The 27894-nt window shown below is 48.4% G+C and overlaps 9 protein-coding genes across 10 annotated transcripts; 4 read left to right on the top strand and 5 right to left on the bottom strand.

Annotated features, from left to right (window-relative positions):
* Positions 1-1977: 1977 nt before the first annotated feature.
* On the bottom strand, positions 1978-2109 carry FOXG_21249 (uncharacterized protein; the record flags this gene model as incomplete). Its single annotated transcript, XM_018401557.1, has 1 exon — positions 1978-2109. One exon carries the CDS (start codon positions 2107-2109, stop codon positions 1978-1980), a length of 132 nt encoding a protein of 43 aa, XP_018253074.1.
* Positions 2110-6914: 4805 nt separating this feature from the next.
* Positions 6915-7375, top strand: FOXG_13750 (uncharacterized protein; the record flags this gene model as incomplete). Its single annotated transcript, XM_018393750.1, has 4 exons — positions 6915-6932; positions 7019-7125; positions 7185-7201; positions 7272-7375. The coding sequence occupies 4 exons, from the start codon at positions 6915-6917 to the stop codon at positions 7373-7375; spliced, it is 246 nt and encodes an 81-aa protein (XP_018253073.1).
* Positions 7376-7715: 340 nt separating this feature from the next.
* Positions 7716-8258, top strand: FOXG_21248 (uncharacterized protein; the record flags this gene model as incomplete). Its single annotated transcript, XM_018401556.1, has 1 exon — positions 7716-8258. One exon carries the CDS (start codon positions 7716-7718, stop codon positions 8256-8258), a length of 543 nt encoding a protein of 180 aa, XP_018253072.1.
* Positions 8259-10795: 2537 nt separating this feature from the next.
* FOXG_21247 (uncharacterized protein) lies at positions 10796-12192 on the bottom strand. The gene is made up of 2 exons (XM_018401555.1): positions 12022-12192; positions 10796-11962 (listed from the first exon to the last, which is right to left on the bottom strand). The coding sequence occupies exon 2, from the start codon at positions 11908-11910 to the stop codon at positions 11398-11400; it is 513 nt and encodes a 170-aa protein (XP_018253071.1). The 5' UTR covers positions 11911-11962; positions 12022-12192; the 3' UTR covers positions 10796-11397.
* Positions 12193-12536: 344 nt separating this feature from the next.
* On the bottom strand, positions 12537-15721 carry FOXG_13749 (uncharacterized protein). The gene is made up of 2 exons (XM_018393749.1): positions 14988-15721; positions 12537-14687 (listed from the first exon to the last, which is right to left on the bottom strand). Exons 1-2 carry the CDS (start codon positions 15563-15565, stop codon positions 14441-14443), a joined length of 825 nt encoding a protein of 274 aa, XP_018253070.1. The 5' UTR covers positions 15566-15721; the 3' UTR covers positions 12537-14440.
* Positions 15722-21224: 5503 nt separating this feature from the next.
* Positions 21225-23100, top strand: FOXG_13748 (uncharacterized protein). The gene has a single exon (XM_018393748.1). The coding sequence runs from the start codon at positions 21395-21397 to the stop codon at positions 22859-22861; it is 1467 nt and encodes a 488-aa protein (XP_018253069.1). The 5' UTR covers positions 21225-21394; the 3' UTR covers positions 22862-23100.
* Positions 23101-24071: 971 nt separating this feature from the next.
* On the top strand, positions 24072-24266 carry FOXG_21246 (uncharacterized protein; the record flags this gene model as incomplete). The annotated part of the gene is made up of 1 exon (XM_018401554.1): positions 24072-24266. One exon carries the CDS (start codon positions 24072-24074, stop codon positions 24264-24266), a length of 195 nt encoding a protein of 64 aa, XP_018253068.1.
* A 178-nt stretch (positions 24267-24444) lies between these two features.
* Positions 24445-24945, bottom strand: FOXG_21245 (NADH dehydrogenase (ubiquinone) 1 beta subcomplex 7; the record flags this gene model as incomplete). Its single annotated transcript, XM_018401553.1, has 3 exons — positions 24445-24549; positions 24716-24840; positions 24915-24945. 3 exons carry the CDS (start codon positions 24943-24945, stop codon positions 24445-24447), a joined length of 261 nt encoding a protein of 86 aa, XP_018253067.1.
* Positions 24946-25347: 402 nt separating this feature from the next.
* FOXG_13747 (arylsulfatase) lies at positions 25348-27805 on the bottom strand. Of its 2 annotated transcripts, XM_018393746.1 has the most exons (6): positions 27625-27805; positions 27095-27576; positions 26559-27045; positions 26384-26505; positions 25494-26334; positions 25348-25432 (listed from the first exon to the last, which is right to left on the bottom strand). In XM_018393746.1, the coding sequence occupies exons 1-5, from the start codon at positions 27773-27775 to the stop codon at positions 25990-25992; spliced, it is 1587 nt and encodes a 528-aa protein (XP_018253065.1). In that variant the 5' UTR covers positions 27776-27805; the 3' UTR covers positions 25348-25432; positions 25494-25989. The 2 variants fall into 2 exon arrangements, with proteins under 2 accessions (XP_018253065.1, XP_018253066.1); XM_018393747.1 differs by having other exon boundaries at positions 25494-26505.
* Between the last annotated feature and the right edge of the window lie 89 nt (positions 27806-27894).

Here is a 27894-nt window from a genome sequence, read left to right as displayed (position 1 = left end):
GCCGTCTATGAATCTGAACTCAACTCACCTCACCTCACCTCACGCCAGTGAAAGAGCGCTATGACTTTAACGCGTTATTGGCCCAGAGACTTACCGTTCACGATGTTTATCCCACTCCAAAAAGAGGTATGATTCTCACGACACTACCCAAGCCATCCTCGGAACATCTGACCCGAGATGCACTTATCAAGACGTGCATTCATTTCCATGCACGTAAGTAGTATAACTTAACCTAAAACCTTCTACTCCTGGCTTTCCGTCCCTATCGAATCTGACAAGTGGACAGACGGCGAATGAATGAATGAATCCTTCCGCCGGCAAATAATAGACTGACCTGAGCTGTAACAGATACACGCCCCCCACTGAGTCGTCATCACGGGATATTTCTCCACTGCAGGTCTACTCTGTTACCTGCGTAGCTGTGCATCCATCCGTAGGCCGTACCCTCGATATCAAACCCCATTGGAAGTCTTCATAAGCAAGGGACGCATTTTCGCTACACGGAACGTTCCTAGACCCCGACGCCGAGAACGGCACAGCCGCGAGCCATCCCACATCACGCCGGCTCTCTCTCTTAGTGACTTAGTCAAGCGACTCAAGCCAAGCCGAGCAACAAATCTCGTGAAACGCAAGGGCAAAGAAATAATTAATAACATCACGGTAATAGAACGAATGAAATTAAGCTTTCACCCAACGGCTTGGTAATGGGTAAACTCTTTTCGATCCAGGCCAAGTCCCACAGATGTCCATTGCCTTGGGATTTAGCAGTGGATATACCTCTGGAGATCTTGATGCCCAACTCAACTCAATCCCTCTTCCAAAGTGAAAATATCTCACAGCATTCTGGACCCTTCTTTTCCTGAAGTGGCATGTGCGACAGAAATGTCAGGATCCCCATCTTGTCCTCCCTTTTTGCGTTCAACACACCCCTGTCATATTTTGAGCATAGGCCCTGAAAGAGAGCACGTTTTTTGTCTCACAGGGAGAAGAATCTAGGTGTCTCTTGATGGCAAAGACCACGATCAGGACCATGCGGTTTTACATTCTGCGTCATCTCGCCAATTTCCAGCAGGACGGTTCCGCAGACTTGGTGCGAGACAAGGATTCCATCATGACATGGGGGACAATCAATCTACGATAGGCCAACTTGTGTTCATCTGTGTTGCTTTTTATCCTCCCTCGGCCGAGATGTATACTTTTGTGCCTCTGATGAGGAATTTGCCGAGCGACATGGGTGGAGGAACTGTTCTAGATGCCCTGAAACAGTCTCTGGTACATAGACACTCTGTTCACTTCCCTCTATTGCCTATGTTGCATCGCAAATATCGCTCCCTTCGCGATCATCCTTGAGGAGTCATGATTAACCAGGTTACTGGTAACTGTACCTTGCTGTAATGCATGGATGCTCACGCCAGAATCACCATGACGAGTTCCTGGGCGAGATCTGCTTATCATGATATGTTGATACGTTGTAGGCCGATCATATAGGGCGTGAACGGTAAAGGCGTCGGTCTCATCGGAAGGAAGTCATAGCATGGTCAATTCCCTGTCCTTCGCAAGGCGCCGGAGTCACTTCATCAAAGAATAATCCTAGTGACTCTTCCATGTATGTATCCGATGTAGGATATTCGCAGTTCCGGCTCTTCCAGATCTCCTAAGCTCTCTCTAAACTCACCCCGAATACGATCATCAAATACCGATGAGAAACAAAACCTTCAATAAAGAATCGCATGATGCCTAGATTCTTTATCACCCGGCACGGTCCAGAAGCCGCCCGCAAAGCAACCATCATAAAGCACTTCTGCAACTCATGTGCACTTGGCGGCGACTAGTAAAACCGGTGAGTTTAGCGACCAAGCTCACCTCTTGGTAGTTCCGCCAGTGTAGCGGGGACGATTCCGCAGAGAACAGAAAAGCCACGGACTCCTTGTTAAGTAACGTGCCAAGTCTGGGGTTGACAGGTGGTGCCTTGCATTTCTACCCGTCAGCGCTTGAAGCGGCCCTGGCGGTTTCCGCGTAAAGATTTTTCTTCTTCTTCATCGAGTTCGAGATGTCGAAGTTTTCGTGATGCGAAAAGGCCTCCAAGTTCGAGACTGTCAAGACCTGCATTGTCCCCATATGCATAATGCATGCGTTGTTGACATCGTACAGCTGCCAAAGAGCGGTCTGCATCATTTACATTAGTGTTTGCTGAGTAACAAATCCACACACCTCTTCTGTGAAATGTTGTTGAAGCAAGATTCGCCTTCGTATCTGGTTATTGCATGAGCAATTATCCAGGCACTAGCAAGTTACGAGTGTCTTGTTGTGTCTGGCCCGACTACGCCGGGGCAAATCCGGCTGAGACAAATCTCCCCTTTTTTTCTGTCACTGATGGAATGACTGATGTTCTCTCGTTTGTTGTCTCATCGTCCGTACCCAGGCGCTCGGTAACCAGTCAGTCGATTTGACTCAGGGCGAACGAGTTCCACTCTGTGTGATTTCCCGGCAGAGGCGGGATTACATGATCTGCCCGGAGGAATGGAAAGGGAAGGGAAAACCTTTCTCTTGGTAACCAGCTCAGACCAGCAACAGGACAGGTGATGACGAAGAACGAGAGATCCGCACGATCCTGGTCTGACAAGAGTGGATTTGAAGCCCTGTTCATCTCCAGGCTGAAGGATCAGGATTGAACGTGGCGGACTTCACCTGAAGGACCTCGTTAAAGAGATAGCTCCGAGACATGACCGCAGAGGTCCTCAGAGTGTTACAGAAGGACGGACATGGCTTCTGTAACTATGCTACGGTACAGTTCTCCCCACAGAGGCTGCAGCGCTCCGTGAGTTTGATCTTCAAGATGGCGTCCTGCAGGCCCATGCCCAGCCTGATAGGTGTCAGTAAACTCTGTCTCGTTTAAGCTTTACATTTCTCAACGGCTGTTTTGTTTGTCAGACTTTAGCAGTTCATGTAAGAAGTGAGACAGACATGTCAAAGTGTTTCTGTAGCTCGGGTAAGTTGACAGCTGAAGTGAATACCGACTGTCGTCACCCTTGCATGAGAAACATTCGCATTGACGAAGGGGAGTCTCTCACAGCAGTGAGAGAGTCAGAAGAGCCGGCTTCTTGCCCTGGAACTTGGCTGGGATTGGGGCTGTGACACCCACCAGAAGCAGAACATCCCGAGGCCCGAGCCCGCGTCCTGGGAACGCCAAAGAAGAAAGCTGGGACCGACCTGATTGGACAAGCCCCTGTGAAGAGGGGCATTATGGCTTGGCAGAGTTGATGGCTGCAACAGAGGCCAGGTTCTCTAGGCTAGGGTGAACTTGGCGTCAGAGGCAGGGGAGTTCACTGACCAAATAGCGAGCCCGAGTGCGAAGAAAATTTGGCGATAGTATGAATAGTATCGTCTAGATAAGATTGAATGCGTTTGAGCAAGGAGGAGCTTTTTCTTCTCACGGAGTAGACGATGATAGTCTCGGAGCACTAGAAACACAGGCTACAGCTGGACATGGCCATGTGTGGAGAGACCACAGAAACTAGCATGACATGTCTGGCTTGCTCGGGGGGCATTTCCTAGGTCCCGGGCGAAGTCGTCCAGCCAGTCGGTAGAGGCTAAGAGGACTCACCCGTCAGTCCCCCTTGGCAGATAATTTGCCATGGAGAGCACGAAAATCTGGATTTGCAGGGCTGATTGGATAGCGGTGTGGTATCAACCAAGAGACGGCGTCGGATCGACTGTGGAGATTGTGGAAATTATGTATTCCAGAAGACGCCTTTCAGAAGCGGAAGGCTTTTCGCTAAGTTAGTCTTGACCATGACGCATCGCAAGAGTGTGTATGTGCTTTGTTTCTCCTTTTGAAACCTGGCCTGGTCTGGGTTTGGGTGTGTCATGAATCAAGAAAAACTCATATGAAGAGAATCGAGATAAATAGTAATATGAGCGTTGACATAAACAGAACAGAACCAAAACACCCCCTGTAGAAGGTCGCAAGGATGAGTGCTCGTTTAGCGACAATTGGTGGGATTCTCATGCTTGACAGCGTAGGCCTGCAGCGAGGCCTGGCTCAAACTTGTGCATAGCCATGTCGAAACTTGTTGACCGGTTCCTCTTTAGGAAAGTAGAAAAACTCACGTGGAGGCAGCGGGTGAAAGGCTTAAAGATTGTGCAGTAGTTGAATGAGTTGGCGACGACAAGATATCGGTACTCGTGAATGTGCGTGCGAACGTGAATGTGTACCTAGGCTGAGGTGCGCCTAGATAACAGCATCACAAGCTTATAGGGGTCTTGCACCACTACGAGCCCTGTAAATGCTATGGAATATCTCATCAAACTCTCGGTAGCGGATACGTTTCGGCTGGGTGACAAGCCGACAGCAGCACAGGACAGGATAATACAGGACATACCGCTACCGGCATTGCGCCCACGTGTGCAGTGGAGCAGAGCGCCAAAATATGCGTGCTAAAATGCTAATTCCATGCACGATGCTGTCGTGTATGGGGTCATATGTAGGTAGGAATCTAAGCTCAGTCCATATGACCCAGACAGCCTTGTTTTTCTGTCGTTTTGGGCAACGAAACGAGGTCATTCTCCGAATGGTGATACCCGGCAGTGGACATGTGTGTCAATCAAAACGGTACTTGAGCCCTTCTAAAATCTGCTAGGGGCCATACGAAAGCCCAGCCCAGCAGAGAATGGCGTCAACGTCCAAGCGTCCAGTGTCCCTCATGGATATGAATCTCAAGCCCAATGGAACTTTACGGACAGGGCACGTCTAGAACGGACTGAGACGTCGGTAGTGGGTCAGACAGGTTTATCACTCTCGCTCTGCTGTCATCCATATTTGCTGTAATTAATTAATCAATTCCCCTCGCTCAGTAGCATAGACAGCGATTACACAAAACATGGCCGTGCACCGTACCGCACCAGACCAGACTAACCTGACCTGCAAGCAATGCAGCACAAGAAAATCTTTTCCACGTTGATGTGATGTGCATTGACGCAGACAGGCGGGCAGGCAGGCCCTTTATCAGATAGACCTTGTTTCTATTATTGATTCAGCCAGACCAGCATTGTTGCAGCCAGTCAAAACAGCGTCCTACCTACCTACCTTGATGACTGGTCAATCAAGGGATGTCCGAATAATGACGAGTCTCCTTAATTGGCATGTCATGACTAGTAAAAGTCGACTTGGTCTATCGAAAGAAGCAATGTCAGAGAGGTCTCGACCCCTCAAAACGGTCGTGTTGCATCCCGCTATAGGCAGTACAACATGCTGATCACACGAAGGGGTTGGCTCATGGAGGGAGGCTTCCACGTGCCCGACGGCCCGTGTCTGCTCGGGTGATGCAACTCTCAATCAGATAAAACGGTGAGAGTCGAATAGATGTAGTTGCTTCGGCTCTTGGAGGCGGTCATCGTTGCTGAGGTGCTCCCCTCGCGGTGGAGTAGAAAAAAAATTAATGCAAGGCGGGACGTTCGTTTTCCTTTCAAGGGTCCAAGACCTTTTGTTCTGCTCACCGTCACGAAATATTTCGAGCAGCAGAGCAGAGGGCGCGGTCTGGCGGGCAGAGAGAGACAGCTCTGATTCAAATTGTGGATCGCAGCACCCTGAAGGCTAGACTGCGGCTCCGCCTTGGAGACAGTGACTCTAGAGAAATGCTGTGCTGTGGCAGAGTATTGCGGTGAGTACCTAATCCATGAGGTAAGGCATAGCGAGCAAGCATCTTGACTTATGTGAGGTTGTATGTGCTGTTACCTGATACAAAATGGATATGTATGGATGGACGTACTGTAACATCATCGTGAGGGGAAGGGGATTGCCGGCGGTATTGGTGGTTCTGGAATATTATGGTGGAGTTTAATGGAAGGGTCCAAGTTTAGATCCCCCAGTCAGTGCTGTTTCGGCATGTGCGACAATGATTTCTACTCTATCGTTTATTCATTTGTAACGAGAAATGTCATTTGGAAATAGCATCGACCGTTGTCTTGCCTGTGCCTCGGCCAACTCTCGGTGAGTCATCCCCATCCAACATTCATTTTCAGGGTCTTCCTTTTTTTTCCCTCCGTAAAATAAATTGCAAAACAAAACTCATCCTCACTTCGCCGACGCCGAAGACGTGAGGGCTCGCAGATTGGTCTGTGTGTTTCACCCATACGTACTAACATTAGACAGACAGTGGCCTTTATTCTTGGGGGACTTTTTTACCAGGTGGAGGATAGCTTCGCCTTAGATTAAAACAGTTGATCCCAGTAAACGGGTCACTCTCGATATATGCATACACATGCGCAAATCATTGCAACTCTATCCGCACACACCCTTTTTCACTCCCTCCTGCTCTTCAGCTCGCAAAAAAAACCCCAGACACCTAACCCCCCCTTCCCTTGTTTTCGGAGAGAGATGGAAGTGCCACCATCTAAACTTTTAGCAGGAGAACACGCCCCCTTCTGTGTACGTACAGAGAGGGTGTGCTCGCTCTGCTGCTCTGCTATGGCAGGGGTTACCTATGGAAGGGCCCTTTTCTCTTGTCGAAGTTATAATAAACAACCTTTTTCCTTTTGAGCCCCGTCCGTAGGGATTCTTTAGCCTCTGTATCGTCGCTTTGGGTCCATCTTGTCTCTGTCTTTAAATACTTCTTTGTTCCCCTCGAGGCCATTCCAATTCGACCAAAACGTTGCAGCGTGTTATCGTACCGTAGTCCGTCTCAGCAGGAACCTTGTCGCCCGTCATTGCTACCCAACATCAACAGCATCCTTGAACGCTACCTACTACTTGCCCTCACTTGTTGATATAGAGTTCGGCGGGTTTACTACTATTGTCCTTGTATATATAACGACGGGACCTGGCCATCTTCATCTTGGACCGATCGACTCACATACTTGTTATACCTTGGTCCACGATTTTTTAGAGTCGATACAACTTGGTCGGGTTTGTCATAATGTGCAACTACATCTATGTAAGTCAGAACATACAACATCATATCATCACATCACCATGATGGTGAATGGTCATATGGAAGATAAATACTAATCCATTTTATAGAAGGAACTTAGCTGCCAACACCACTACCATTTGGTAGAATCATGGTGTCCCAAGTATATCGAGACAGAACGTCGGTGTCCGCCCACCATCGTGAGCAAGCAGTACTGGTGAGTCAACATAAACATATCCACAACATACATGGACATTCACTAACATATCTCCACAGGGGTGACGACATTTGTGGTATGTCTTTCTATGCTCTCCACCGACCGCCAACTTTTGATGCATGAACACGTACTAATTAATTCTCTAGCTGCCTGCCGCGAACGACAACAACCCAGTAATCACCCATGGGCGAAACTGATTCAACGTCCCGAGTCACGCTTGTCCTACTCTCCTCAAGTTCGTGCGCAATGAAAACGAGCGATCCGTCTCGCAGGTCGAGTCCTCGATATGTCGCCAACCGATCTGCCACTCCAACGTCCAATAAGGCGGCACTCTTCACCTATCTATCCATCCCCGCATACGCATACACACATTCATACACATACGAAACCCGACCTCCCGGATGAGTTGAAACAACAGGATACAACCTCATTCGTCTCTCTCTCGCCGGCGGTGCCGAGATATCCCTCCATCGAAGCGAACAGTCGACGTCTGCAAGTTCATCAAGCCAAGCGATGTGCTTTACCAGGTGGTCGACTCAAGTGAGACATGACACCCCCCACTTGGGAACCGTGGACTTGGAGGTGGACATATGAATCAACGAAATACAGCATCGAACAACCAAAAAACACAGAAAAAAGTACAGTTTATCGATACCTTGGAAAGGCGCAGGAAAGCATTTGGTTCATCATTTTTATTATCATTTTATTATCTGGAAGGAAAAGAATTCGGCTCTTTGGGTGCAAACCTGTTCTTTTGGCCGATGTGGGATGGGGGATACTTTCTCCCTCTCTTGACTCGCAAGAGGCGTTTACAAGCATGGAGAAGCTTTGGTACCTTTTTGGGGGGGATGGCGTCCGATCGACAGCCCGGGACCAGCTCTCGAGGAGAGAAAGCTTGGGGATGGGGGCCACTGAGGAAAGTGCTCAGACACCTGCAATGTGCATCTTTTCGCCACCGACAGGGGAGAGCTCAGGCCATCAGAGCTCTACAGTCGATGCCATGCACAAGCACTTTCACCCATCAAGTCGGACCTCATCTCGACATTGGACGCCACACCACCAGCCTCGGGCGCTACTCCAATGATTATCTGCATGAAAGGTCTTATGACTGTTATCAGAGCAGCCTATTATGAAGCAACACCTCTTGGACTGATTCCTCGAGAGAAGAACGCCCAACCACATCTGGCACGAGAAGGAGTCTTGACTACTATTTTTTATTTTTGGCGCGCTTATTTTTTAAAACTCAACTACAACTACCTTGTTGGACTAACTGGTGCATGCATGGAAATGGGCATTTATGGGAATCAAAGATATCACTTGGGAGGGGTTTTAAGGGATTGGATTGGAAACCATTTTCTACTACACCTTCTTTATACTCGATGGCATGGGCGTTTTTTTATTATTGTTTAGTCCTTCCCGACATTGCCGCGCATGGCATGGCATGGGGGGCTTTCGTTGCTTTACCAAACCTATCTTTACTACTGATCACAGCTGAGACTACCCAAGATAGTTGCATATTGTTAGGCGCAGGAAATGAAATACTAGAATATTGCTTGTTACTAAACTTGTTGGACTCGTATAACTTGATGATTTTGATCTACCGAAGACGGCGAAGCATTACCAGTCAGGCAGTGGATACCAAACAATACCGTTTCGTAGATCAGCCATTTTGGCATTGGAATGCGTTAGATTAATTGATTGGAACGAGAAAAAGCAAACAGCAGAAAAACTGGGAAGTTCTATACTGAATCAGGGAAAAAATTACAAAGATACAAGAGATTACGGTATTAGTTGGGACCCATCCCGCTACGGGCCGCTCTCTGTTCACGATACGATATGCCGAGTGACATTCTGAATCACGAGGCTGAAGATACCCGCGCTGATACGCCTTCGATATATCTCTAGAATTTCTCTGTGATGATGAGTGTGGCATGTCTCTATTGTAATAGGATAGGCATCTGTGATGGGAGATGACAAAAGCCGTGGGATAGGATAGGATGGGATGGGAATGTTTGGTTTCGGTCAGAGGAGATAACTTAGTGCGATTTCGTGATTTGCGCGCCTTTGGATACATCTACCGAACGGGGGATCCATCCATCAGCGTGTGTGCGACAGCGACATCTAGCCAAGCAGATCCATATAAATGAGATACTCTCAGGATACAAAAGTGCTGTGATGCTGAATAATCAGCCATCACATTGCATTGGATCTGTATCACTTTTCTCTTTTCTTTCTCTGTCTCTCTCTCAATCCCCACGTTTTACGCTTCTTGCCTCCCACCATCTCTTTTCCCCTGGACCTTACCTTTCGTCCGCTAGTTTGATGTCGTTGGCTTCTTGACGCGTTGGCGCTACCGCATCGTGCCGACGGGAGTCTCAATTTGGTCTGCTGAGTCAAGCCCACTCTACCTGCTTTATGTACTTTGCCTTGGCAGCCATTTTCCAGAAGCCTCACAGCCAAAGTCATCGTGCAACTATTCGTCAAGATATCACATTTTGCTGAGATGTTTGCACGGTCTTCACGCTTTGCTTTTTAGTGTCTCTTAGCGCAAGTTACGCCATTGAGACGTTAGTTGTCTCTTTTCTCAACGGGAATCAGTTTTTATGGTTCCCGTAGTGGAGGGAATGTTGGTTTTCGCTTCTGCACGAGGCGTCACCGGCCGTTGGTATCAGAGTTCAGACTAGCAGCCCGCCTATGTTTAGTGGTTTCCACACGAAATACTCTAAACGGTTCGTCGGCGAACTTGACTAGAGGGCGTGTACATGTCATGCCGTCATGTGTCCTCGACATCGTGGGTTGAAGTCGCAGAGCAAGGTTGTAAATATGATATCTATCCCCTAAACGATGACGAGGAACAGCATCGTGGGCCAAAGCGCGGTTAGTTTGCCATTCACCGCTTGCAGGAGCTTCAAACGTGCAGCCAACGTACTCGTCACCAACATCTACCGATATCTCTTGTGCATTCTAGACCTTGGACCTCCCTGCATGTACGGGCAAGGCAGTTGAATCCTGCAAAGCCTGGATAACGGGATATGGCAAAACAGCCGCACGTGTTGCTCGCCCCGACTTTTTTATTCTCTTTTCATTCGAGAAGCCTCAGCCAATCCGAGTCTCGCACTCAATCCCCGAGCTTCGGTTTGTCTGCCACGTCGCGTTCGCTTCGCGCAAGTAAACACCACGTACGAAGGACCCCGTCAAGGTCATGAGAATGTCCAAAAACGGAGACCGATCTTTGACAGCTCCGCGACGTGGGGTACGTGGGAGATCCCTTGAGACAGACCGTCACGGCATGGGGGTTCATTATCACGACTTTTGATAAGATGAGGCTGAAGCTGAGTTTGGGAAACAAGAATCTTGTAAACCGGAGATGTGGCTGGCATTCACTGGTTTCTGGATCATCGCTATCAAGCTTTTTCTTACTCACCTACCTAGACCGGATAGCTGGGACGGGCACCCATGATAACAGCGCTGCACTGTAAATCATCACGCAAACCTTGGCCCTTGTCTGTCGTCGCATGATTCACCCTGCACTACCTACTACCCACGTAAATGAGAGAATTAAAGGTGCTCGCAAGGACCCCACATGGCCAATCTAATTCTTATCAATCATAAGGGTCGTCAATTCCGAAAGGTCCCCTTCTTCCGACCTTCTCAACTCTCGCGCGCCTCTTTATCACCCACCCACCGTTTCACAATCCATGGCTCAACGGTCGGTACATACGAATTACGGAAGAAAGAGAAGAGAAAAAAAAAAGGTCCCTTCCTAAAAAGGGTTGCGCGAGATTAAAACAAGAAAGAAGAACGAGTTGGGATGAAACTTGGCATTGAAAAAAGTGACTGTATTCGGAGGACTCGATGCATGTCATGCAGCGTCATTTCTTCACATGCGGCCAGGATCCAAACCGGTCAGTGTGATGAGCTAGGGATGCCCTTCTCACCGATCAAATGGTGATTTCTTCAGGTCTTGGTCTTTTTGTCTTTTCTCGTTTGGCCCTGGCTGAAAAGAGCATTTAACAGCCGCCGATGCTTGTGATCCGAACCCGAATCCCGCATTCGGTGGGTGTCATCACGTCAAAACCTCTACAGTGAGCAAGGATGGCGGGGTATCGGGAACGGAGGACGGAGATTGACACCAACATCATGATACGCATCGGGTCAATACAAGGTAAGGCCATCATGGTTGCTATTACACTCTGAAACCATCTCGGATGCTATCTCGTCATGTTATCACCCTAATCATTATGTTGATAGCCTTTGTCTGGGCGATAGAGGTCAACTCAATCTTCCCACGTGCTCTGGACCCCACGACATCTGATGATTCCAACCTTGGCTCAGGCGTGGGATGATCTTCCGAGAAGAGGCATTACGTTCCGAATAAACGGTATCTCGCTGCCTTGGAGGATTTCGAGGGGGGGACATTTCAGCATGCAGATTGATTTGTGGTTGCGACTGCGACCACTTCAACACCAACACCATCATACGTTGGCTTTGAGGGACTGCAGGGTCGACGGGAATACCTGGGCCAATTGTGAATGCCCCAGGATCGTACATACATACAAAAGCCGCCGAGATTGAAAGTGAAGTTGCTGCGCCTGAAAGCCCCGAAAGTACCGCCATGAGGCCATCTACCCCACAACAAGGCTCACCGGTATGGAGTATGGAGAGTCCAATTGCGACGCAGTGCCAACATGCAGCATGCAGCATGCAGCGTGGCAGGGCTGCTGGCACACCTGCTCTATTGGAGCCGTGGTGATGCATCCATGTATCGACAGACAGCACCCGCATCCGATGAACCGAGGTGCAGGTAATGCCTTGGTCCCCTCAATTGTGTGTCTGTCTGTACATATGTGACGGTCATTGATTTGCAACTGTTGGAGGGAGGCAAAATATGATCACCTTGGCCAAGAGGGATCCGAGGCCCGTTTATCCAGGGGATTTCCTTGTTGGTATGAGCCTGGACCGAGATATTAACTTTTAGTAAAGCGTCTCGTCTGAAGTTGTTAGTAGGGGGTGCATAATGATGATGACTCTTGTTGATGTCAACTGTGGCAAAAGGGCGTAGCGTTCGTGCCTGAGCAAGATCAAAGCGTCTGGAGTCGTCCTCATCGCGAGCGCAAGCCAGCATTGCAAGAGGAAGTTCTGAACACTGGAGAGTAGCCGATCTCTGGTGGATTGCATCATTGATATCGCATCACAATTATAACACGGGGATTTGCCAATTGACAGGTTTCTTCTTCTTTTAGGTTGGCAGCCACAGTCCATTTTCTCCACGTCTGACGCTGACGCCAGAAGGGATCGTAGCCAGGGGCCAGGGAAAAAGCCAAGTGCCGGATAGATGCATTAGCGCTGCACATGACACGTGCATACAAGCTCCGTAAGTGCATACCTTCTCTAGTTTCATACTTTCAAACGGTCGCTCCATCACCTATTTCCTAAACCGTCGACTTGCAGTTCTTGATACACCTCACCCGTTCTACATTTACACACTCTTTTTCTTTAATTATTCATGGTACATGGGCTCTCTGCTCCGCTCCACACCCTGTTGCTTTTCGAGCAAACTCCGAGATTTCATGCTTCCCAAAGAGTGAAAAGACGTACATGATCACAGACCGGTCAAGCCCGCAAAGACCATGACCATGATACCACAAAATGCGGCATTATGTGCATTCTCTGCACTGCACGGGCAAGTGTCACACCCTCTCGGATATTCTGTCATCAATCTCCCGGTCGCAACGGAGAATTAAAATGACGGGTGTTATTGACGTTGGGCCAAAAAGAGTTATGCAAAACGTGATCGTGCTATCGTGCGAGTCTTACCAACATGCAAGCACTTGAGACCTTTTTTTTTTCTCCACGATGGATGGAGATTCGGCACACCCTGGCCCCTTATTGTCATGTCATGATGCTTGCACCCGCACAAGCTAGTGAGCATGTGACTTGACCATACGGTGTCCCTCTAGCATCGACGTAGAGTTACGTCTATTGGTGCAATGAGTGCATTGAGCGTTTCTGCGACAAGGCTGGCATTCAGAGATCAGATGTCTAGAGGATGTCTTGGATCGGAATATCGATCTTGACAAACAGTCTTGTCTTGACGAATCACTTACTCTGTTTTTAGACATCGGAAATGCTCGAGTGCAAACTTCTTTACGGAGTACGGAGGTACGGCAAACATAGATTACGGCGTCTTGATGCGCCGAGACACGGATACTTGATACCACGTTGATTGCGATCTCGTGCCATGTGCACGCTGAATATTGGCGACTTCTCTTTCGTTACCGATATGTTGGATTGCCTTGCGATTGGTGTATCGCAAACTCGGTGAGTTTTCTTTGCTAGAAAACTGGTCATCGCGAGACAAGTGTTCACCGAGTTTGCTTCTCTTGCAGCTCTGCTATTGGTGTGTTGGTCAACACAACTGTTGGTTCTGCATCCAATCCCAGCTCCAGCTCACCTCAACCTCAGCCCCGTTCTCAATGTCAGCGTAACATGTGGATCTTGAATAATGAACTGGAGATATAGACATGCTTTACATTGTCTCGAGGTCAGGTGATGAGCAAACAAGTAGTTGCTTTTTTCTTTATTCATGTGTTTCTAGGTTGGACCTGGTTGTTAGACGAGGCTTACACCGTTGGAGCTATCACATCTCAAAAAAAAAAGCCACCGTTCAGGTCTTCAGGCACGACCCCCGTCACGCTAAAGGAAAGGCTGCATAGGGCGCACATCACGTTGCGTTCAACCGCTATGACTTGAGGAGGAGAATAAGATCTTGTGGAGAGCTAAGCTCGATTGACGCGATATGATCTCAGCTAAGGCGGCTGAGAGATGCTTCCGTCATTCTCTTATTGGTTAATGACCCTGTTGAATTGATCATAATGGAGGAGATATTCCGGGTACCCGGATCTGATGTTGCAATGTGAGCGGCTGTCACAAGTGATACCGCGCGTGAGATGCGCCTTGTGGTGGGGATTGAAGGTACTTGATCGCGTCGCGAGGTGAAAGCGAGGGATTGGCCTCGAGCTTACGATGAACATCGCTAATTGCGAGTAATCCTTGGTATAATGGGCAAATCACAATTTATACAAGATGTCAAGGAATTCCTCGATGCTACTTTGGCGAAGTCATCTGAAACCAAACATGTCATTACTCACTTCTGTCTTGTTGCCCCCTCAGCCGGTGGCTTACCGTTTCCGTGACGGGATGCCTCACTAATCAACTTACATTGCACAGCCAGCCATTAGTTTGTGAGGCTTCCAGGGTGTTGTCCAACCAAACAGCTCATCGGTCATACCGCTTTGATACTTCGCCTCGCCTTCTACTGTTGCTTCTTCTCGGTCTCAGCCTCAAGTCTTCCGTCTACCAGACTTCCATCAGGCAAGACTTTCTCCCTGGTTTGAACGTAGGCCAGCAGAAATGGGTACGCCAGATCACAAATGACTGAGGTGCCAGTGATGAAGACACCAAGAGGATGGAAAACGAAGCCGTGCGCCTCGGGCCAGTACCACCACATCAGACCGCAAGAGACGGGCAGACCCATGACGGTGCCAACGAAGCGACAGAACCTAGAAGCGACATGTCAGCATGGCTGAGTTTTGAATGCAGTGTTTGTTCTGAGATTGCTTTTTCGGGTTGTCATCACGAGACAACAAGTGGATGTTAATCCTACCGGTAACCAGTTTGTCGGTATTGCTTGCGCGGTCTCATTCAACAGACCGCCCTCACCTGAGACACGATTCGCAGTAATCTTACGTGTTCTCGGGATCCGAGAGCATGAATATGATAGATGAGATAACGAGACAACATGCATCGAGACACGCCCTCTGCAAGAACCAACAATTGCATATAGGAAAATTAAGACTCACCAAATTGCATAGCTCTGTCCACCAGAGTGACCTCTCTGAAGAAGCATAGCCAACGCCGAAACGCTGAATATCATCTGCGCCACACCAGCCGACCAATATGCCAACTCAGTAGTATCTCTCGCCTCAAGCCCCTTCCAATTCTTGCCCCATTTGATACCATAGCCTCTATGCGGCTCCTTGAGCCACCACCACACAAACAACCCATTACCCACGACACCCGCCACAAAAACCAGGAACAGCAACAACGCGACATTGTTCGCTATGAGTGGACTTGAGGCAAACGACCTAGGCGCTGTTTTAAGCGTAGCGTAGAGAACAACGATGTCAAGAAGCAGCCAGAGCATGAAACCGTACGTCTCAATGGGTGCTTCGCATACACCAAAGGCGTAGACTACTTCCCATCCTAGATTGAGACCCAGTGCGACGAGCGGTGCGGGCGTCGCGTGGGTTGCTAGCGAGCGGCGGATCATGAGGATGTAGGCGATTAGCCAGAATGTTATGCCGAGGGAGAGGCAGGCTGTTGATGCAGGGACGAGCCATGGTGGTGCTGAGGGGGGTGGGATGTCTGATGAGCCCATTTTGTGGTGTTTTCTTGAGTACGGGAGTGTTTGAGAGGTTGTGAAGAGATTGAGGGTGGTTGGATGGTAGTTGGGGCGATCAAGGTATTGACTTTCCGGTTGTGCCGGATGATACTCTGTTGAATGTTGAGATGTGAGTTGTTGACATGGGCGGACGAGGCTGCGGTGAGAGGTGGATTACCCTATATGTCAGCCTGGGGTTGAGATGACACAACATCTCGCGGCGGTTTCCAGTCATGCACTCTGAGTCTGGATATTGTGGTTCATCTGATCATTCCCGATTCTAATGTGCATTTTGGTGTCCTCACGAGTTGAGCTGTGGACGATTCACTGCGATAAATGTGTCCTTCTTTTGGCTCAAAGTTATGCAGTCACCTCTCCTCTACAGTACGACCGACGTGACTAGCAAGAGCAGAAAGGCCAGAGACCAAAGACTTATGAGATAAATATTATAGTGCACTCTGAGGCTTTTCCATTTGCCATGCAGACCATTTGTAGGCACACGTCAGGCTGGCTCTGAGGTGCATGCAGGTGAGAGATATACGAAATCCTATCTCATGACTGATCCAGGTTGACCTTTACCACATGTATTACCGGTATAATAATCTTGGAGAAGGTACAGACAAAGGCGGAGTTTATTTAACTGAAAACCCCGGAGATGCTTCTTGAGCCCGATACTGGGCAAAATCCCTCGACCAGTGCTCCTGCAAACCTACAAGACAGGCATATACTCTCGACTTGTTCTTGACGTATAGGTACGAACTGTTATGCGCCACTGAGTTTATAGTCTCAAGCTCATATTTGGAATGATGGGGTTGCGGATTGGACCTGTATTGAGGATAAAGTTGCTCTAAAAGAGGAGATATTTTGCTGTGTGATCAGACGTAGAGGCTCGAGGGACTCAACAATAGAGCCGAACCTGAGCATGTGAGTTCATTTCAGGCTAAGCTACTCGGTATCCTCGCATACAAGTACATAGCATACGAGCTTCTGAGAAAACCATCGCCAAATATCGACTGTTATCTGGTGCCTGAGGCGAGACAGTTAATGGTGGGCTTGGCTTACCGGACACAACTGGTTGTAAAGTCGCAGCAGTTCTGCGAATAAAAATTGCAAGAAGAAGTAATATGAAAGTTCTTACTGGTTCAGTTTATATGTCGTAAAGATATTTAATGTACACCACAGAGACAGTTTGTAGTCCGGCTGAGCAAGGGAACTCCCCGTCTGCCTATGAGAACCGATACTTGTACAAATACTACACCACGGCAGTTGCAAGAAGAAATTGTGTGCGAGTAGATCAGATTAGTAGCTATATACAGGAATTCAGCCTAGAAGACAGTAAAGAAAGGGATATCAACTTCAGTTTCCTCTCGCGAAGGTCAGCCTTGTGCATCACCTATCACTCTAGTAACTGAGAAGCACTTCGGACACGAGAAACTACCAGAGCGGAGAGTATTGACTCCAAAGAGAATTTAATACCAATGAGTTAGGTTCGGATGACTCTTGTTATGAACGAAAAACACACTATGGGCTCTTCGATTGCCTTGACCTGCTTGTACTTGCGAAGGGCACGAGATGGACACTTGCGCTTGACATGAGACCAATCGAAGAAATGACGATAGCTGGTTACAAAGAAGCATCATTTTCCTATAGCTTGGAACCATAAAGGACAATAAAGTGAGTAAAGAGTCGGATCAAAGAGACAGTCAAGTCTCTTGTGGGCTGGCAGACAGTCTCTGAGCCTGACTTTACCATAACTCAATATGAGACTTCATAGATGGGACAATGACCGAGGAACCATTGTTAAATATATTCCTATGCAATTTGGTGCGTCCACTGTATATTTAGATGGCATATGGTGAGCGATGGGGATGGCAGTGTCCAGTGCGTTTCAGTGATGCTAAGCTTGGCGAGAAAGACTCTTAGCAACTTTCAGGGATTCGTTGAGTTAATTCCGTCTCTTCGCCTAGAGGATATCGAAACCGTTTAGAATCTTCTGTAGAATCTCATAGAATAGTCTAGAAGCCGATGGTTTGGCACCGGATGGGACTAAGCCTCTGTGATCATCGACCCAGGCGTTGTGTAGGGAAGCTTTTGAGCATCACCTCCAGGTCCAGCTCACCATAGAGACCTGTATCATCTGTGTGAGATAAAAAGAAGAGGAGACTAACAAAACCAGGTAATTGATGACAGAAAGTAGGCTAGATAGCTGAGACTGGCAGAGGTTGAGTCCATCAACCTGATGCACGAAGCTAAATGAAGTCTCGAGGACTTGAGAGAAACTCGGGACCTTCTCCTGGCTCAACATTCTTGACGTATGAACTAATTACTGATGCCCAAATATGATGAGATGATCTTTCAACCCGATCAAGAGGCTCCTTTGATTCGATGACAAAGTCAAAGCTAGAAACATTCCACCGTCCGAGTCAAAGAGTGTCCACATTCTGGTCCAAGATGTGATTTAAGGCCTCACTTAACAAGGATACTTCAGGTCGGAGATATCATTTAGAGACCGAAAATCATTCTCAGAACTTCGCATGAGGAACGAATAAAGCCTCAATGTTTCATCCCACGTTTTAACTGTCCACAATCGTGAATATCTCCACCATGTTGACGATATTGATGCCAAAGCTCGACTTTCCTTTCAGGTAACGTAAAGAGTTGAAGGAGTCATATGATCAAGTCATGAGATTGATACACGTTATCTCAGGGGGCATCAAGATCTCCATCAACGCAATGGGAAACATGTCCCTGCTTTCACTTCGGAACGACCTTCTTCATCACTTCCCCGGCGCGGAATGAATCAAAACCCTTGACGTCCCGAGCCTCGATACCAAGTAACCGATAAGACCCCATACGTAATTAAAGCATCGTGGCAAAGCATAACTTGTGCAAGAGGATATCGCCGGCTTTGAAGCCGGTCCTGAATGGAGAACATTCGGGCCATATACACATCGGTGAGGATATCAGCACGGACAAAAACACTCACCAGCCAAGCTTATTGGACATGAAGCCCTCAGCACTCCTTTAGAAGCGGAGAAAGCGTTGGCAAGAAACACCGACTCTTTCCGCTGAAGCGATGGAGACGTGAATTATGCTCAGACCCTCATGAGGCCCAACGCTGTGATGCCATGTGATAGGCATCCAGATTATCGCCGTTTATTACTTACAAGAGTTATTATCATGATGCTGATACGGGCTTTGATGGTCTTTTGTAACCATGAGGATTCAGGATCTGCAGTGAGTTGGGGAGGCCGGATGTTTTACCGGCCAAGACTTTGGGAGATTGACGGATGCTTGGGGAGATGATACTTGCCATGTTGAGAAGCCAAGCTTCGGTACGAGGCGGCTTGATGCATAACGATTCAGAGTGTCGATGAAGAGATGATATCACTGTTTTTACCCTGTAGTTCATGATAGGCTGAGAAGGTGTCTGTCACGTTTGCTTTTGAACCGACGATAGTCGAACCGTTATTCATCGATTCCTTCCAGAAACACTGACGATCTTGGTGTATTCCTCTATGCCCAAGTGACGAACTCGCATCGTATGATGCATTAGCACAGTCCACCCCTGTAAGCCGCAGAATTACCAGATCTACAGGGTCAAATAAGATCCAGAGCGAGCGACACGGAAGACGCCCATCTAGCTGCCGGCGGCAGAGCCTGTAGTGTACCATTTAGGAAATAGCATGATTCAGGACATCGGCATTACCTCCACGCACAGGTCACGTCTGTCGATAATATTTCGGTTTGGATAGAACATTCTTCAAACACACTACGTTCCAATAGCCAAGAGACAAAAGCTGGAGTGCCCCGGATATCCCGAGGTGAAATTGCTGGGGGAATATGGAGATGTCCCATGGGGACAATGGACAGGTCTTGTTTATTGTACGTAAAAGCTGAGTGACTCGTAATATACCATCTCACTCTTGATTGCCAAGGCCAAAAGACTTCAAGTAATAGGTTCACGACAGTAGAAAGTTCAAGCCGTGTTCTCTTGGCGACGGACTCAGACCGAACATCGTATCACGGAACACCCCACGCCCATATCTTCTAGAATTCGACTAGAAGTCTTTTTGCTTTTCTTGCAGTGCGTGCAGGATGAACCGAACCCCTGAGGCAAAAAAGAGGTGCGTGTCAGGGATTAGGGATGACGACATGAAGGACAGGGATGCTTGGGGTTATTTTCCGCGCCGAGGATACTGTAAGCCGCAGTGACTGACTCTTGCATGACATTGTGATAAGCTTATTCCTCAGTAATACGTATTTTCGTTGACTCGTGGTTACCTTGCTGAGCATACTATGTATATGTTCAATGAACAGATGACTGTTTCTCCAGAAGAGAAAAGACAGCTATAGGGCTTCTTCAGTGGACATCACCCCTGTAAATCTGAATGCATCTCCAAAAATCTCTCCAAATTTTTCCCCAAAACAAGACATCCATCCCTTGTTCCGCACCTCCAGCCCCAATTCTTGGCGTGGCAAAAACTCAACAGCAGCATTTTTCATATCATAACAAACACAAGCACCCAAATCCATGCCCTTCAACTTCGTCCGCGGTGAATGGCATGATCATTAAAACATCAGATATATTAAAAAAGTACCATATTGCTATGGAAAAAAGAGACCAGAAAGGGAATCTCCACCTCGGGTCCATGCTGCGGATTTAACCCTCTCTCGGTAACGCGCCTGTCAGCCTCGAGTTCAGAGCGAGAAGAAAAAAAGTTTTGGAACTAGGTAACTTGTAGCATAATTGCCTTTTTCGGATGAGTGTAGCCAAGCTTATTGGAACCACAATTCAGAAGCGAACAAGACATCAACAAGTACTGTACCCAGAGACTCACCTGGTAACTCATCGGTTTGATCAGTATTCTGTAGGCATCATGAAGTATCTATCACCTTGGATACCATGATGAAGATCATTCATGATAGACCCTATAACTGCCGAGTGATGACAACAGCTCTATCCATTGTAGACTCCAACACTTGCAGATCAGTCATTACTAACGGCCCGGATTTATAGCCCCAAAACAACGGGCAAACCGGTCCAGTCTTGTTGCTGCTAATCGGCCTGGATTGGATTGGATTGTCATGTACGTAACATGACGGCCTTCTAGCGCGTTTCCACCACTCTGATCCCTTTCCCATGTCCCCAGCTTTTACTCCATCAATTGCACCATGCAAATACCTAACAGAAATACCCAATTCGAATCAGTGATACCCCATGTAATCCCTCACTGAACGTGGAGTGTTGCCCTCCAGGGTCCTGCATCTACTCTACGGTGCAGTATCAAGTTTGTATCTCCTCACGAGAGAGAATCCACATATGGGGAGATTCGAGGGACGAGATGATCATCACAGCTGACTTGTTACCTCATAGTCTAAGAAAGGTACGAAAGGAAGAACAAGGCACAGTTTTGCCCCCAACGGACTGATGCACTACTCCGTAGATAGGTACGGCGAAAGAAAGAGGGTCTCCCCAGAAATCCAAGGCTGTCCTTTCGCCGACTACAAGTCCTATCTTGGTGGAACCCCTCCAAATACCAAGCAAAGCACGGCCAGAATCCATTCTCTACGCGGAGCTTAATGAGGGAATTCCGAGCTCTTACCCTGTCCTACTTGTACGCTTAGGTTCTTGGACTCCTTGCTAACTCAGTATCTTATATATTCCTCTTCCATCTCTGTATCCAACTTGCACTTCATCCTCCCCTTCCTCCTCATCCATCCCGTATACCCATCATATATCATAACTCATGTGTACTCCCTAAGCAAGCAAAGTTACTTAATATACCTATATACATACACACTTACATACAAACAACCGCCATCATGTCTGCATATCCTCAAGACGTCCACAACGACATCTACCCTTCAGACCAAGGCCACGACTCCAGCAAAACCAACAGCAAAGAAAAAGTACCCCTCGACAATGAAAAGGGCCACGACATAGATCTTCACTCTGCCCACAACGTCCCCGTCGTAGACAATGGCTTCGGCGGCGGCGAGGGCTCCAAGAACTTCCGCAACATGACAAAATGGGACACCACCTTTGCTCTGCTGACCAACCAAGTCGGTCTCGGTGTGTTGTCGTTGCCCAGCGTTCTCAAGACGATGGGCATCATTCCTGGTCTTATTGCTATTATTGGCATTGGTCTTTTGTCGTGGTATACTGCTTTTGTGCTGAAGCAGTTCTTTGGAAGACATCCTCATGTGTTGAACGTCGTTGACATGACCCGTGTTGTTGGCGGTCGTCCCCTTGCTATCGCTTCTGGCATTGGTCTGTTGGTCCAGGTGATCATGACAGCTGCTTCGGCGAGTGTCACGCTCTCTATCGCCTTCAACACGATCTCCAGCCACTCCATCTGCACTGTGGGCTTCATCGGCGTCGGCTGTCTCTGCTGCTGGGTCCTCTGCGCGCCCCGAACCTCCAAGTTCGTCTCGCAGTCCGGCATCCCCTGCATGGTCTCTGTCATCGCCGCCGCGGTGCTAGTCATGATCTCCCTCGGAATCAAGAACCCCAGCGCTGCGCCCGTCGGCTGGAAGAAGGACATCAAGATCGTAGCGAACCCCGACTTCCGCTCTGGTCTCAACGCGTGCCTCAAGATCTGCTACGCTTACTCTGGTAACATCAACTTCGTCACTTACATGGCTGAGATGATCGACCCCGTCAAGGACTTTGGCTTTGCCCTTGCCTGGTTGGAGGTTGTGTCCATCACCTTCTACGTTGTCGTGGCTATCGCCATCTACTGCCTTGCTGGTGAGTACACTGTCTCGCCCGCCCTCGGCTCGGCTTCAGAGAACATTGCCAAGATCGCCTATGGCATTGTCCTCCCCGCTGTTCTATCCACCGGACTCGCCTTTGGCCACACCGGAATCAAGTACGTGTACGTCCAGGTGATGAAGCACTTCAAGCTCCAAAGCGAGATGACTGCCAACAATGTTCGCTCGTGGTCCATCTGGATGACCATCGTGACCGTCTTCTGGGCTCTCTGCTTCATCCTCTCCAACGCCATCCCCGTGTTCGACTCTATCTTGTCTATTGCCTCGGCGACTACCATCTCGTGGTTCACATTCGGCTTCAGCGCCGTATTCTGGTTCCACATGAACTGGCACCAGATGTTTGCCAGCCCCACCAAGATCCTGTTGACCTGTGTCAACGCATTCCTCATCGCAATTTCGATTTTCATGAACGCGGCTGGTCTGTGGTCATCTATCACGGAGCTGTTGGACCTGTTTGCCAACGACTCCAGTTCCATCCAGGGCGTCTTCGACTGCGGAAGCAATGCCCTCTTCTGAGCAGGTCTCGGACTCGTGTATGAAGTAAAGTATCCAGTTATTTTTTCGTTTAGACAGCGGGAATCATTCTTTCACTCTCTGTAAGAGCATTACGTTGGTATCTCCTGAATTCTGTCATCCCTGTATATGTGTGTCATGTTATTTTCAGTCAGCGTTTGTTAGAAACTGTTATATAAGAGAAATCAAATAGTGGTTCCACGTAATGTGTGGTGATCCAATTGTGTTGTTGTGAAGTCACCGGAGACTCCGTAGTAGTAGTCTTGGCAGTAAATCCAAGACGCGAGCCTGGGATATATATCCACAGCCGGCCGACTCGAAGCTCACAACCGGGCCGGTTGATGGCAGTGATATGTCCCGAGCCAAACCGGTTGGTAGTGGATCGTCGTTCATACAAGGTTTGCTTGCCTCAATCTTTGATGGATCGGTAGTGGATCTCATCTAAAGGAAATCACGTTGAATGTGGTTCCATTGCCAGGATCTTCGGATGCTAAAGTGGATTTGCCGCCAAGCCACCCGCTGACTGACTGGCTTTGGGGCAAGTGGGACCTTGCATAGCGTAAAACTTTGCTAGAACCGCCTGCATGCGGCTCTTTTCAGCGCATGAGCCTCCCGGAGCTCGCACCTGTGAGGCTGAAGTGAACATGATCTGACTCGTGATGCGCTGGGACCATGCCACTCGCAATAAGCTCCACGACTCATCATAACCTGCCCTATCGTGTGTAAGATGGAGGGAAGAGGAGCTGTGTCATCTCCTTGTGTCTTTCTTGAGCCGACGAATTCCGGTGTTCGTGTTGATCATCAGTTTCACCATGCCTCAGCCATCAAGTGGCTAAACGCAGCGGCAAAAGTCGTCCATATCTTATCGTGACTCTCAAAGCCATGGTCAAGGCTCAAGCTGTCGATCAGCAATCGATAAGAACTTGGCGATAGAAAATGTTGGTGTTGAGGCTCTGCGGAAACCAACTGCCGATAGATGGTCAACGCACTGTAGAATAAAAAAGTTGCTAATGTTCAGGCAACAGATGAGAGAACATCATGAAAAACACCACAACACAGCCTGTCTGACAATCTCCAACTCAACTTCACAATCTCTCGGTGGCTCACGGCCTCGTTATATAATTCTCCCCCTTGGACCACTTGGAACCGGCACAGCACCACGTCGGCGTATTTGTCGTCTTGTGCCGGTCTAGACAGGGTATTATCCGCCACGATGTCCTGCGACATTGCAAGTCGTGCTCTTATTCCTGTCACTATCCAACTCTCAAGTCCCACTGTTCCTCCACTCTTTGCCGGTCCCTCTCTTATGCCGTGGAAGTGCGCATCAGCATCTCATGAGGCTCTGCCCAAACCTCCTCGCTTGCCTATTTCCATTAGCCCATCGATTCCAGTTGTTCACGCCATGTAGGCTCTGCCATCATTTCACAATTTCGTCTTTCTCGTTCGTCTTGTTCTTGATCGCGTTTCATTGCAGGTGGAATGCCTCTTTCTATTCCGGTTTTCTTGTCAAACACATTGGCTTGGCTTGTTTGTAAAAATGTACAGTTCCGGCCCGGCCCTATACCCGGGAATATTTGTCTGGTCCTCTAGTTGCTTCGTGCACCTCCCTTCGACTCCCTCAACTCGTCCATCTTGGCGACTCGCTTCTTGAACTCGACGTACTGGCATTTCTCGTAGCTATGTCGCTCATCCTAGTCAATCCCTCTAGCGTAAGCATGGTGTTTTATTGATATTGGCATCGATATCTCGGTAATGATCGGCTTTTTGTTGGGCTGAAGCTTGACTGGGCTGAGCTCGGTGTAGCCGCGGACTTGGGCTTCCTTGGGCTCAAGCTCTGGAAAAAGGTAATTGACTTACCGAGCACTTCCAAGGGGCGTACCAAGTATCCCTTCGGCACTTGTTGAGAGGAATCAAGAGGTGAGCGCAGCTGTCTCGGTAGGCCAGAGGGAGTTTGGCATCGCGCATCTCCTCGCGGGTCGCTTCTGCTCAGCAAGTCAGCGGTCGATATTCGGTAGGGAAAAGTCGCTCGAGCGTCAATTATCGGGTCGGTACGTACGCCGCGGCTCGGTGATAGCGTCGGAAGCCATGGTTGCTGATCAATTGGACTTCGAGATGTGAGGTTGTCTTGAATTGGCAGAGCTGTCGTGAGATGCTCTTTCGGTTCAAGGTCGGAAGCGTCGGTTTGTGCCTTGTATTTCCGGCAGAAATGAATTTCTGCCCAATGAACACTCGTGAATTACCACGCCGACTTCAAATCACCATTTCACCTCCTACAGCATTAATTCAATGAAGATGCTGCTTGAACTTTCCAGTCAATTCTATTCCAAACACAGTCCTGCCTTTCAACTCGTAGCCTTCGTTGCGAGCCTGAGATGATCACAACTTCAAACTCATCCGTGCCGGAGATAGTGGGGCCGGGTCACCACCGGCTCCGGACCTGCACCTCGGTGAAGAGACGAACAGTTAATTAGCAAGACAATTGCACAATGCCCTTCATCATCTTTTTCTAATCTCTTGTTTTATTCCTCTTATACGTAATCCAGTCACGATATTCTACGGAACACCTGTGGTCAACTAGCATGTTGGCATCTGGCACTTCATCGCCGACAGTTGTTCGACCGACGCTTTGACTTACAGTTCTCAAGGCACGACAAGGATCTCAGGCCCATCAAAATGTTCAGGCTTCTGAAATCTTTCATTGAAACTCAAGTACTCTTCGGTAGACCTATCAGAAGCACCGTCAGTTCACCTGGGATGAAGCCCATTCAACATTCCTCGAAAACTGCTTAAGCGTTCTGAAGGAAAGCAAACATAGTACCTCGAGGTCTTGATCACGTAAGAACAACACGATATCAGCGCATGCCCAGCTTTGACGAAGCCCAAAGACGTCACAAGGCCATATCCCAGTCCTCCACTCTTGAGTTGATAAAGTCGTGATGCTATAACCTATGCCGACAAAGGCCGATTCTTGATCTGTCACTCATTAATCACGCCAGTTATATTATTGAGAACAAATCTTATTATACATATTCCCACGCGAAGGCTATTGGCTTTATGCAAAGCACCGCGAGACACTATAGCCGATGTTTTATAGACTACTAATAATGCTGTCATAATCACGAGACAGCCCTTCAAGTCCAATGATGCCACTCCAAGCCCTCACGATACTCATATCCGACTTGAGGTCCTTCAGCATCGATCAAGTATCCGTACTCGCAACGATCAAACCTAACCTTTACCTGCTCCTTATAAAAGGCGTTAAATTTTGCCTGAAGAGCATCCTTTAAGCTCGTCACACCACCTTCTGGGTGCAGGATCTTCCATGGTTCAATGCACGTGTTGCCTTTACAAGACTTCAACACAAGCATGAGAGCATCCAGGCGATTGAGGACCTGTCGGGCAGTCGTTCCTAACAGTGCTGAATCGGCAGTTGTGTCATCGTGAGGGAACAGGCTCTTCAACTGTCCTGGGTCGGTCTAATGGGGGTTAGCATCAAGCCAGTCAACAGCACTGAGATAAACATACCTTGAGGTCGTAGAGTTCGTGCTCGTTGTTACACCAAGCCGAGTAGTAAAGATTGTAGTCCTCATGCACTATTCTCACGCCCTTATATGTATTATTCTGCGCGAAAATCTGTCCCTTGCCATCTGTAGCACGCCGTCAGCAAATTGAATTAGCATCCAAGGTAGACCGAACATACCAAAACCGCCAATCTCGCCTTCAGCGATAGCACCGCCCCAGTACTCAACCGCTACGTGCTCGTGTCGTTTGTTCTCCTGAGTGGACAACACAGGGATAGGAGTTCCGTCAAAGTCGCTGCGAAGGTCCGCGCCTGCGAGTCTGAGAATCGTAGGAGCAAGGTCGATGTGTGTAGTCACGGCATTCTCAATGGATCCTGAGGATACACTTGGGCCCCTGATGAAGAGAGGCACGCGGATGTCTTCGTCAAAGCCACACTCCTTGCCAGGAGGCAGTCTGTGTTGACCCAGGTGGTATCCATTGTCAGAGCTGTAGATGATGTATGTCTCGTCAAGTATGCCAGCATCTTCAAGCTGCTTGGTTACTTGCTCAACAATCTCATCGACACCCTGAAGAGCCTGGAGACGAGCGCGGTAGAAGTCATCGAGGTATGAGACTGATGAGTCATTGAGCTGGGCGAGTTTGTGAATCCAGCTCACACCACTAGGCTGTTACACCATCAGCATTCGCTCGACTCCAAGTATTAGTAATACGTACCGAGTCTGGGTTAAAGTTCTCCGTCCTCGGGACTTTGACCCCTTCGAAGAGATGAGAGTGTCTCTCAAGAGGAATGGGAATAGTCATAAGAGGTGCGCTCGGGTTTCCAGGTTGCCGTCTGAGATTAACATTGGAGTGTGGCGCAACAGGCGCAATTGCAACGAAGAATGGATTCTCGGCGTCAATTGCTTCCTTGAGAAGATCATGTGCATACTTGGAAATCAAGTCTGAAGTGTGCACTCCTTTGTGTTGAACTGGTGGCTCCTGGTTATGCTGGTAGATAGGATTCAGGTAGTCATACGTGCCCGGGTCAAGTAGGAAGTTGGTTCCTGTCCATCCTGCAGGATAAGGCGAGTTGTAGTTGTTTATAGTATGAGCATTGAAGAGCTTGCCGGTATAGTATGTGTTGTACCCAGCTTCTTTCAACCATACAGGCAAGTAGTTCTCGTTCAATCCCTGTGAGACGAACTTGGGGAAGCCGCCTTTTCGGTCAACATTTTATCCTAATATTAATAACCCCTTCAACTTACCATACGGTGGATTGACGTCAGTGACATTAGTGTTATGAGGCTGTTTCCCTGTCCAAAGTGCAACACGGGAAGGACAGCAGATGGCTGTGGTAGTGAAGTGGTTGACGAACGACGTACCCTTGTCAATGATATGCTCTTTGAGTTTGGGCATATAAGAGACAGAGTTTAGGACAGCGTCTTGATCGTCTGTGAGGATGAACACAATGTTCTTCTTCCCACCATTGTTGGTCTTTGGCTTGCTCTGTGCAGCATCATTGTTGGGTGACAGTA

This window comes from Fusarium oxysporum, chromosome 10 (assembly GCF_000149955.1).
Source record: "Fusarium oxysporum f. sp. lycopersici 4287 chromosome 10, whole genome shotgun sequence".
Taxonomy (NCBI): domain Eukaryota; kingdom Fungi; phylum Ascomycota; class Sordariomycetes; order Hypocreales; family Nectriaceae; genus Fusarium; species Fusarium oxysporum.
The sequence above is the reverse complement of the archived record's forward strand: the minus strand, read 5'-3'. Positions and strand labels throughout refer to the sequence as shown.

What these genes read in the sequence shown, in the direction of transcription:
- FOXG_21247 (XM_018401555.1), bottom strand. Translation starts at nt 11,910, where the DNA reads ATGCGGGTGCTGTCTGTCGATACATGGATGCATCACCACGGCTCCAAT.
- FOXG_13749 (XM_018393749.1), bottom strand. Translation starts at nt 15,565, where the DNA reads ATGGGCTCATCAGACATCCCACCCCCCTCAGCACCACCATGGCTCGTC. An exon ending in GGACAGAGCTATGCAATTTG is followed by an intron (nt 14,688 to 14,987) that starts GTGAGTCTTAAT and finishes TGTCGCTTCTAG; the next exon opens with GTTCTGTCGCTTCGTTGGCA.
- FOXG_13748 (XM_018393748.1), top strand. Translation starts at nt 21,395, where the DNA reads ATGTCTGCATATCCTCAAGACGTCCACAACGACATCTACCCTTCAGAC.
- FOXG_13747 (XM_018393746.1), bottom strand. Translation starts at nt 27,775, where the DNA reads ATGCCCAAACTCAAAGAGCATATCATTGACAAGGGTACGTCGTTCGTC. An exon ending in TGACGTCAATCCACCGTATG is followed by an intron (nt 27,577 to 27,624) that starts GTAAGTTGAAGG and finishes TTGACCGAAAAG; the next exon opens with GCGGCTTCCCCAAGTTCGTC. An exon ending in ACGAACTCTACGACCTCAAG is followed by an intron (nt 26,335 to 26,383) that starts GTATGTTTATCT and finishes AACCCCCATTAG; the next exon opens with ACCGACCCAGGACAGTTGAA.